The following is a 10,748-nucleotide window of genomic DNA, read 5'->3' on the forward strand; positions in this document are numbered from 1 at the left end:
TGTATAAAGCGTGAGAAAACTGTATATACACATGCAAGTACATATATTTTCATCCTATACACTTATAATTATACAATAAAAATACTCATCTGCACAATTTATTTCCTCTCTATCTCTTTCTCGTTTTATACAATTTTTCAAATTGTATCTAATTTCTCTCTTTCTCCTTTTATACAATTCGATTCAATTATATATTCCTTCTCAAGTCTCCTTTATCTTTTTGTCTTTCTCATTTTATACAAATTTAAATTGTATATAATCGGTCTCTACACTTATAATAATACAATTCGTTTTATACACTTTGTCTTTATACAATTCTCTGCCCAAGTGTATTTCTCTTTTTTGTTTTATACACTTCATTTTATACAATTTGCTTTAACTGTATATGTATATCAAATTATACAATTTCTATGTTTGTTATGAAGCGCAATTATGCAAATTTTGCTACAACACACAAATATGAATTTTTTATTTGCTATATGTGAATGTTGTCTTTTTTTTTTTTTTTAAAAAAAGCCTTTCTTTCCCTTCTCAAATACTCTTTGTTTATAAATATTTTTTTCAATACCACTTATAAATTAATATCGAATAATATATATATATATATATATATATAAACAAATAAAAGGAACAACTTAGAAAATATTTGATCATGATTTTTTATGGTGAAAAAAATATTATACTTCTTTTTTCTAAAAATAAAAATAATTTCAATTTGTATTTATAATTATAATTTAAATATAATTTCAATTTTCAATAATTCACTTTAAATTCTCGATTTGGTGCTCTCTTTACCTCAATATTCCCAGAGCCTGCTGAACCCAAAACCCCTCTTCCCCAGTCTTCAATCTCCTTTCTTCCTGAGAAAAATGTCAGTGATGATAGTCACAAGTTTGGGAGAAATAGTTATTGACTTGTTTACGGATCGCTGCCCATTGACATGCAAGAATTTTTTGAAGCTGTGCAAGTAAGTGTTTACGCTGAACCTGCTTTTGTGGATATTATTGTTTCTGTTTATACTCGTCTAGTTGCGGATTTAAGCGACAATATTGGAAAAAAACTTGCTGAATTTTTTCAATTCGTTGCTTATCTGGTGTTGTATTAGCGTCAATCAGAAACCTATTTGTATACTAATTCTAACATGCTAACTATGAATCTACTGCGACGATGATAGGTATGTGTATGCATTTATCCGTTGAAACTAATAAATTGAACCATATAGGATTTGCATTTAGCTGTCAGCCCTTTTTTGAATTAATACAATCATAAAAAAATAATTCCTGGGTCATAGAGAAGCAAATCAAAGAAACTCATTGAACAGGAGGTATTCTTCCTAGTACCTGCTGGCTGGTGGTAGGTGGCAGGTATCCGTGAAATTAGTCGAGGTCGCCCGGACAGGACATAAATTAAAGAAAAAATAAAAAAAATCATTGCATCCAACATCATTGTCTTGTTGGTTTATTAGATCCGAATTGTCAAGGTTTGAATGATGTGTCAAAGTTGGTACTGTTTCTTATGCAAGTCTTTCATTCTGTTTCATACGGCTGTCACCAGAAGGCAATAACTACCTTTATGAATGAGTTGTGTATGTTCGATTATATTCTATGCAACACACCTGTATCTGACCGCATTCATGATGAGAAGTGAAAACAATATGTAAAACAAATGCATATATGTTCAAGGAGTTTTAAACATATAAAACTCACTCCTGTCGATAATGTAGGATTAAGTATTACAATGGCTGCCTTTTCCACACGATTCAGAAGGATTTCACTGCGCAGACCGGAGATCCCACTGGAACAGGATCTGGGGGCGATTCAGTTTACAAGTAAGGAGTACTTATAGATGCGCTAAATTTTATTTTTTTTCAAGTGTTTTTTTCTTTCATTTGATATGGTGAACCCAACTACCCATCTGAGGGCCGACATTGGCTTTATCCAGTTTCACTCATTGGTGATTTAAGCCTCAACCTCGTAGTTGGAGGTGGAGGATTCTTTCAGTTGGCCGTATGTCTATTTCCCCTGTTCAATGGCTTATCTGCCAAGTAATGGCCTGAATGTGTTGTCTACCCCTGGGTCACTTATAGTATCTGTTATACCTTTTAGTAAAAGGGGTCTTGGATTGTCTTTTGCTATAAGATGCAATAGAATTTTGAAATTTCATATTAGCCTGATCACATCACTCAATGCGTTTTCAGAATTTTATACGGTGACCAGGCTCGGTTCTTTGGAGATGAGATTCATTTGGACTTGAAGCATTCAAAGATGGGAACTGTCGCCATGGCTAGCGCTGGGGAGAACCTAAATGCTTCTCAGGTCTTGTAATTTTCCCTCACATTAGCTTTAAATACAATCCTTTATAATGAAGTTCTTGTAGCTTTTGTCTTCATTTGGTCCCTTTCAAGTTTATAGCTTGTGATACAACATCATATAGTTATGTGATTCTTCTTTTTGGCTTTTCAGTTCTACATCACACTGCGTGATGATCTCGACTACCTTGATGGGAAGCACACCGTGAGTATTTGTATCCTAAACTTTATTTGTCCTCTTTGTTCTATTAAGGCATCAAGATTTGACTTATTTCGTTGATCCATGCACTATAAATTTCTCTATTAACTGCATTAACATTTAACCATGTTTTTGGCACTATGATCGTTTCCTTATTTGCTTACCTCAGTTGCACTACACTATGATATTTTCTTAGCTAAAAATTAAGATGGTTTCACAAATCACAGGCATTAAGGTCATCTAAGTAGGTAGGAGGTATTATTCCAGAAATAGCACAAAAATATCTTACCTTCCATTGAAAGTTCTAAGGGAGCCAGTTTAGTATTGGAATCTTTATTAGATGATATGAAAATTATAGCCAAATAAGGAATCATTTTATGAGGGGTTCGTTTTTTTGATGTTGCTCAGATTCTATCTGGAGAATCATATCCTGGAATACTTTTGTGAAACTCATTAGTAGTGATAACAAGAAAGCTACTTGGCAACATAATTTCCGATACTTGCCGACGTACATTTTGTGATATTCAATTTTTCTTTTCCTGAAGTGTTTCAACTTTCAAGGATTAGCCAAGTAATCATATCTTAGTTTTAAACTATTTTTGCTTGCTCCTACTTGTTCGCATACTATTTTCTCCTATCTTCTTGTGGATTTTTCACTATGCTGGGTTAAATTTTTATGTGAAGTAGTTTCCAAAAAAAGGTTGTGATTTTTTTGTAGATATTCTGAAAATAACCACACTCATTATAGTGATATTAGTACTATTGTATCTATGCTTGTGCTTGTCTAGGACTTATAGCTAATAGAGTGTATTAGCAACCTTTTATTTGATATGTTCTTTAGGTCTGAAGATGATGCATGATATGCACATGCTAGAATTTTATCTTGTATAGCAGCATCACAAATAAAAAGTCAAGGAAATATCTTTATATTTTATTTCCTTGATTGTCTTGGTTTTCCTACATAGTTTTGCTTAATTTCAGATTTATATTCTGCATCATTCATGTTGTTTCATTGTTATTTATTATGACTTCTTTGTGAATAATATGAGGCTATAAGGTATGAAGCCTCTGATTATAAAATTCCTGTGTGTTCTCTTAAAGTTGTTAAGATCTCCAAATCCTTGACATTTTGATCAATGAGTTTGTTCTGTCAGGTTTTTGGAGAGATGGCAGAAGGGCAGGAGACGTTGGATAGGATAAATGAAGCTTATGTGGACGGGAAGGGCAGGCCATTTAAAAATATCCGGTTCGTTGTTGATATATTTTATGCTCTCTTTTTCAGTATTTAGTAGATCTCTTCTAATTGATAATGTTCACACTTCAGAATCAAACACACTTACATATTGGACGACCCTTTTGATGATCCTCCCCAACTAAGCGAATTGGTTCCAGATGCTTCACCTGAAGGAAAGCCAAAAGATGAGGTAAAGAATGTAGAAATTACTGGTCCACTTGTTCACCTCCCCGAATTTCTATGCATCTCAAGTATATTTTAGTTCATCCTTCTCTGCGTTAAATTTAAGATTATTCTTTCTCAGTTTTTTTAAGATTATGTTGGTAAAGATATGCAATGGTATTCCGTGAAGTTTATTCTTTCATTCTGCAGATCTTAATTGGTACATGGACAAACTTTTAAGTTTTGGACTGTAGGTTATCCACCTAAAGACTGCAAAGTATTTTGTCTGTTTCCTCTCTTCTTTTTTCCTTTTAATCTGTGAACCAGTTATTAGCTTAATATAACATTTAAAGATGTCCATTTAAAGTTAGTAGGCCAAGATAGTTAGGGTATCTTGAGTAGGGATATCAGTGAAATTCTAGAAATAGTCGAATAAACTAGTACTCGCATCTTTCCACTTTTCAGTTCTAGACAAAGAATTTTGTCTACAGCAATGCTTGTTTTTTCTGGAGAATTTTAATAATGTAAATGTCAAAATATAGAGCCTGAGAGCCACATTTCTTGTTTTTAGATTGGTCTTTTTGCTAGAGGATTATGATAGATTATTAGGCTTTGCATTATCTGACAAAAAAATTCTTCTTCCATATTTAGTCAAGAATTTTGTATTTGGGCTTTAATTTGAAAGAATGATAGAGTTCCGCATCAGATATGTGTAATTACAGAAAAACTCAGAGATTTGTTTTCCTAAAGCATGTTGCATAGAGAAGTTTTTGTTCCTAAAATAGTGTAGAACACTAGACCCTATTTTGTAGGATTACACTGGGTATGTTGTTGTGTAAAACAGTTTTGCGATTCCTTTCCTGATCTTCGATGAAACTGCATGACTTGCTCACTTGGATGTGATCTCAGGGTGGGACCTAAGGCTCTTCTTTATATCCATATTCCTTTGCAATGGAAGTGAATGTAATTTTTTATAAAAGAGGATAAATATCCCCAGTATATTCACTGTCCACTTTCAAGCATTACCTATTTATCCTTTTCTCGCCCTTACATCTTTTTAACTACTTAGGTTGAAGATGATGTACGACTAGAAGATGATTGGGTGCCTATGGATGAGCAACTAGGCATGCAAGAACTTGAGGAGGTTCTGCGTGCAAAAGAAGCACATTCGCGAGCAGTAGTACTTGAAAGTGTAAGAAGTTTTCTCAACTATTTGATCATTCAAAAATATTCAAACAACTAAATTGTAATTGTACTAACTTGTGTCATAGGTAGGGGATATTCCTGATGCTGAGATAAAGCCGCCTGACAATGTGCTTTTTGTATGTAAATTGAATCCAGTTACTGAAGTGAGTTTCTTCTTTATTCTTGTGCTTAAAAGTTTGTTTTAGGACTATTGTCTAAGCTTTTGTCTTATTCTTCCAACATTAGAACAAGTATGCCATCTTTCTTTGTGGTACTATCAGACAATATTTTTTCATGCAGGATGAAGATCTGTATACAATCTTTTCACGCTTTGGTACCGTGACATCGTAAGTCATTGACTGCTTGATAATTTGAATGTTTTTACGTGCTATTTATTCTTCCCTATCTGTCAATATGCGTTGAAATTTCTCTCATCTCTTATTACTTGTTCTCCTCAGTGCTGAAATAATTAGGGACTTCAAGACTGGGGATAGCCTCTGCTATGCTTTCATTGGTAAGTTTAAGTTTCCGGTTAAGCAATTGTGAGGTAATAAAGCTTAACAAATATTAATATGCATCTTATTGCTGCCTCTTCCCCAGACCCCAGTGATGTTCTTCTTCAAAATTAGACTCTTTAAGGATGTGATGTGAGTTGCCCCATGCTTGCTAGCAAGTCTAAGCGTGCTATAATGATATCTGTACCTTTGGCGCTCATCTAGGGTGTCAAAAACCTCTTAAGAGAGTATCTGCTGTTGACCAGTCAATCACTTGCAGAAGACCTCCTTTTAATTTTGCACTATTTAGGGCAACATTCTCTAAATTATCTGAACCAAGGAGGACATATGTTTGATCGATATCCGTACCTGTATTATATGTACTACTGAAAAAAATTCCAACATGTGTACTTCTTCATCAACATTTTCTAATGCGAAGTTCTCAATAGTGATCTGATTGGTATGCTACCTCAAATCTTGATTGATTTGCCTCATCTAGCTGTATACTACTAGTAGCTGAATATAATACCTTGATCTCCAATTGATATTGTTGGTACTTGCTATTTTTTCAGAAATAACAATCTATTGTTAACGAGCAACACCTTGAATCCTTGATTATCATCATCTGAGGTGGTAAATGCCATCACCCTGATTCTAACCACAAGGGTGTATCTCCTATTCAAATATTTGCTTGCTTCACCACAGATCATATTACGACCTGCATTACCTTTCCCAGTGATTCTCTTCTGTTCCCACCCTCACTAGGAATAGCCCATCTTAATCTTAGGGCTTGTTTGGATTGAAGGAATATGAAAGGAACCAAAATGATAGAATGTTGCAGTATCAGTCTTTTGCACGGGCTTTGAGGAGAAACTAGAAGAGAAGGCAAGAGAGGGACATAACTTAGCACTTGAAAGTTCAAATCTTATCTAGAAATTATGCAGAAGCTTCTTTTATAGAACTTCTCATTAGAACCTCAGTCTCTATGAAGGACAGAATCATAGGTGGTAATATGATTGCTAATCAATATTCATTCTGTTAATATATCTTTTACAAAATCAAATGCAATAAAATAATAAATTTCAAATTTCCTTGCCTCTGCTTTTCTCCAAAGCAGACCCTGTTGGAGTAACTTAGCCAAACCCCCTTTTCTTTTTTAATGATTATAGTCTGCACATGGATGGCTTTTGATTAACCTTAGTCCAAGTTTATAAACCCTTGTGTTTAGACAAGGCCTTCTTCCCCCTATCAGGTCCCTTCATGTGAATCAGGGACACCTTGCACATGTTCCCCCCCCTTAATGACTTAATCCCCCTTGGTTTGTATATGTACAATACAACGGGGGCAAAAAAAAAAAGACATACTTCCTCTTTAAGAGATTGAAAAGCTAGTAGACATTGTTTCTTTCATATCTTCACTTTTGGTTTCTACTTCTCTGTCCCATTACCAACTAAACTGGGAGAACAGTTTTTAACTATGTTCTTTTTTGTTCTCTCTTTGTTTAGCCCCAATTAATCATTGTGCAAGTAATTGCTTTCTTTCATGTATTTTTCCTCACGTACTGATTTATGACTTCTTATTTTGCCAGAGTTTGAGGACAAAGAGGCCTGTGAACAAGCATATTTTAAGGTAGTAAAGAGGAATAATATTCGTCTTGATTCGAATGTGTGAATGTATTTTATTAATTGTGTCTATTTATCAAAGGGCTTAAGAAGTTCATATTTATGAGTTCCAAATTGAATGTATAACTTGAATGCTGGTGTTAGAATGTATATCATTTAATGAACACTTGTCCTATGATAGTCTGTGTTATCTTGATGTTAAGTGTAAGGAAAGCCAATATTGATAATGCAGCACCCATACTGCTAGTTTTTTTACAACATATGATCCCATAAGTGGGGTCTGCTACTAGATTTTAAAAATATAAATAAATAAATAAATAATGTGTGTGAAATACCACCAACTGGAAAGCTTGATTTTAAAGATCCTTATTGGTGGCATTAAGGCAGTTGCTTTATAGAAGTAGTGCTGATATACATGTTCTTGGCTGTGTTTTTTTTCCATGACCTGCCCATTAATTTATGAAGGGTTTTAAATGGAATGTCTTGTTGAACATTTATGTTTCCCAGGTCAGGCTTAAAATGTTTATTGTAAGAGTTTTAGTTGAGGAACGTAGGGAAACATCATTCCACTTTTTGGTTTCCAATGGATACAAGAGGTGTGGTCTGAAGTAGAATCTTTGCAATGATTGGTGTGATAAAATATGTGGTAGAACTTTCCTTTTATGGAAGTAGACATTATTTTTGAAGGCACCAAAAAAGAAAGTGGGCAACCAATATTAATGGCAGGAGCACTTGCAAATGCTGTGCATTTCTGTCTAGCTTGTTTTGGTCTTCCATTTTTATTAACTTGTTACCTGAATATTGAAGTTGTGTGTTTGTTTGTATTTATTAGAATGTAGCAACATATATGGTGGGGAAGCTATGATTTTCGATGACTCACTTTTGCTATTTTTGATAGATGGATAATGCTTTAATTGATGATCGAAGGATACATGTTGATTTCAGCCAGAGTGTTGCAAAGTTGTGGTCCCAATATCGACGCAAAGACCAAACGGGTAAAGGTAAGCTGTGCACATCTTGTAATGTGGTTCGTCTATCAATTTTGAATGAAATTAATTTGTATTAGAAACTGAATGCTATAGCTTATTAAACTGAATGCAAGATGATGTCATCAGATTATATGACGGTTTGTATTTGATATCAAATACTTTGCTCATATGTGCAGATGTTAGCTTATTGGAATTTGATCTTTTTAGGATCACATTTCATTTTATATTTACTGTTTATACTTCTATTCAGTGTCATGAATCATTATTATGTCATTTGATCCCCCAAAATTAATTACTGTTTCAGTTTAATTTTTCTGGTATGATAAAATTACTGTTTCAGTTGGGGTGACCAATTGACAGATTATGTTTCTTAAATGTAACTTAACAGGTTATCCTATTGGAACTTTTTCCTCGAGGTTGCTAAATAGGGTGATAGATTGGTTCTTCTTTTGATAGGTAAAAAGTAAGTCTTTTAAACGGATCTCAGTACCAAGATTGTACCGTACAGTACAAAAACATGCTGAGTAGAAATCCTCTTATAGCTGTGAGGATTCCAAAATTCCAGCATTACATCAACATCAAAAGCAAAGTCAGCATTACACCATAATTCTAACTCTGAATACATGTGCTTTTAACTAAAACAATATTCTCTTCCTTCCCTTCAAAGCATCTTCGATTTCTCTCTTCTGACTAAACAGTCCACATTATGCACAATGGAATTGTCTTCCAGATCTTCCAGACTTTCCAGACATTCTTCTCCTCCTTTTTCAAACTCTGGTTTTGCCACCTACAGAGGGCTTGCTTCACATTGGCTTGACATAGCCCACTGAATTCCGTAAGACTATGGAACATCTGAATATACATCAAATATGCCACTTGAAATAGCAGTGTGGTAGCAGGCGATCGACTGTCTCACCATCTTTTTGCAAGTTTAGGTCCAGCTACAAAAGTTAAAACCTCTTCTTTGTAATTTTTCTTGCGTCAAACAGTGCATGTGCTGCAACCCATCTAATAGAAGCTACTCTAATAGGAGCTTTGATTTCTAAATTATTTGTCCATGGTAGCACCATCCCGAGCCGCATTCCTCGTCAGAGACTGATAACAAGATTTCACATAGAAGTTCTTGATTAAAAAAAAAATCACATAAAAGTTCTCATCTCTGCTACCTTTCCAGCATATCCCTGTAAGCTTGCCAGCGAAATGTTCCCCACAATCTCAAGTAAAATATCATGCGAACTATGTATAACGACTTTATTGTTTTAAAGTAGTTCCAGCATCTTTTATGTGTATCTGCACATTTAGAACATATGGTAGCAAGCAACATTGTTGCAGCCCCTGCCAAATTAGATCTGATCAATGGTATTTATTTATTTCAGGAAGAGGTTGCTTCAAATGTGGTTCTCTTGATCACATGGCTAAAGACTGCACTGGTGATGCCACCAAACAGCAGTCGAACTACATTCTAAAAGAAGAAGACAACAAGCAGCACGGTGGAGACGGTAACTCAAGGTTAGCAGGAACAAACAGCCCACGCCTCATTCCTCCTGTTTTTCTCTCTAAAACCTCCTTTTTTAAAACTCTTCTGAACATTTAATTCAAGGTATGAGATGGTATTTGATGAAGATGCTGCTGGAAGTCCAAAAAGAAATAAGAGGGGAAGAGAATTTGAAGGTGGAAAACATTACGAGAATCAGAATCCTAAACGTAGAGAACTTGAAGATGATGGAGCCAGGAAGGATAGAAAAAGAGATGGATATGAACGGCATAGGCTGGAGGATAGAAGTAATGATTATAGAACTGAAGAGAGGCATCGTGGAAGTGGGATGAGAGCAAGTGGAGAGAAGGAAAGGGATTACAGGGGTCGGAACGATCTGGATTATAGAAGAAACACTAATTATGATAACCGTAAGGCTGGGGGGGAGAGACAAGACCATGATAAGAGACCTGCGGATAATGTGAGGCATGTGGACAAGGATTATCGGGGGGAGAGAGAAAAGAGGGATCGGAGAGATGAGGTGGAATATGATGGTGGTCATGCAGATGAAGTTAGGTACAAAGACAATTCACAGAATAGAGGAAGAGGGGAAGAGCAAGATAGAGGAAAACGAAGGTCAGAGGGTGATGATGCTCGTGCTCGTGACCGTGACCGTGATCGCTACCGTGATCATGACCGTCGTCGTGATCGACCTCGTGACCATGATCGTGGCAGAAGGAATTAAGTCGGTGAAAATCATTCACTTGAGCCTGGAGAACTTGGCTAGATAATGATATTTCAATGTATGATGTGTTTGTGCTTTGACACTCTTTTTTGGTGTATGTTGTATGAATTAGTCATTGCACTTCAAAGGCCCGTAAAAAGAGCTTAGTAAACAACGATTTTCCTGAATGAAAAATGCGTACACATATGAACTGAAATCACAGATAATTTGAAAAATAATGATAATCTAGCACAAGCAAGTTGAACGCAGTTTCAGCCTTTCAAATTATGTCGACAATGAACCAAGTATATGTTTTTTGTTTCTTCCAAGTTCCAATTTTGGTTTTGAATTCCTCTA

At 35.1% G+C, this 10,748-nt stretch overlaps 1 protein-coding gene across 1 annotated transcript; it reads left to right on the plus strand.

Annotated features, from left to right (window-relative positions):
* Nucleotides 1-748: 748 nt before the first annotated feature.
* Nucleotides 749-10,586, plus strand: LOC101259174 (peptidyl-prolyl cis-trans isomerase CYP59). The gene is made up of 14 exons (XM_004243938.4): nucleotides 749-967; nucleotides 1,724-1,828; nucleotides 2,198-2,315; nucleotides 2,463-2,513; nucleotides 3,662-3,753; nucleotides 3,832-3,931; nucleotides 4,973-5,095; nucleotides 5,175-5,252; nucleotides 5,389-5,435; nucleotides 5,547-5,602; nucleotides 7,171-7,211; nucleotides 8,103-8,205; nucleotides 9,570-9,702; nucleotides 9,794-10,586. Exons 1-14 carry the CDS (start codon nucleotides 870-872, stop codon nucleotides 10,410-10,412), a joined length of 1,764 nt encoding a protein of 587 aa, XP_004243986.1. The 5' UTR covers nucleotides 749-869; the 3' UTR covers nucleotides 10,413-10,586.
* Nucleotides 10,587-10,748: the final 162 nt, after the last annotated feature.

Source organism: Solanum lycopersicum, chromosome 7 (genome assembly GCF_036512215.1).
Source record: "Solanum lycopersicum chromosome 7, SLM_r2.1".
Lineage (NCBI taxonomy): Eukaryota > Viridiplantae > Streptophyta > Magnoliopsida > Solanales > Solanaceae > Solanum > Solanum lycopersicum.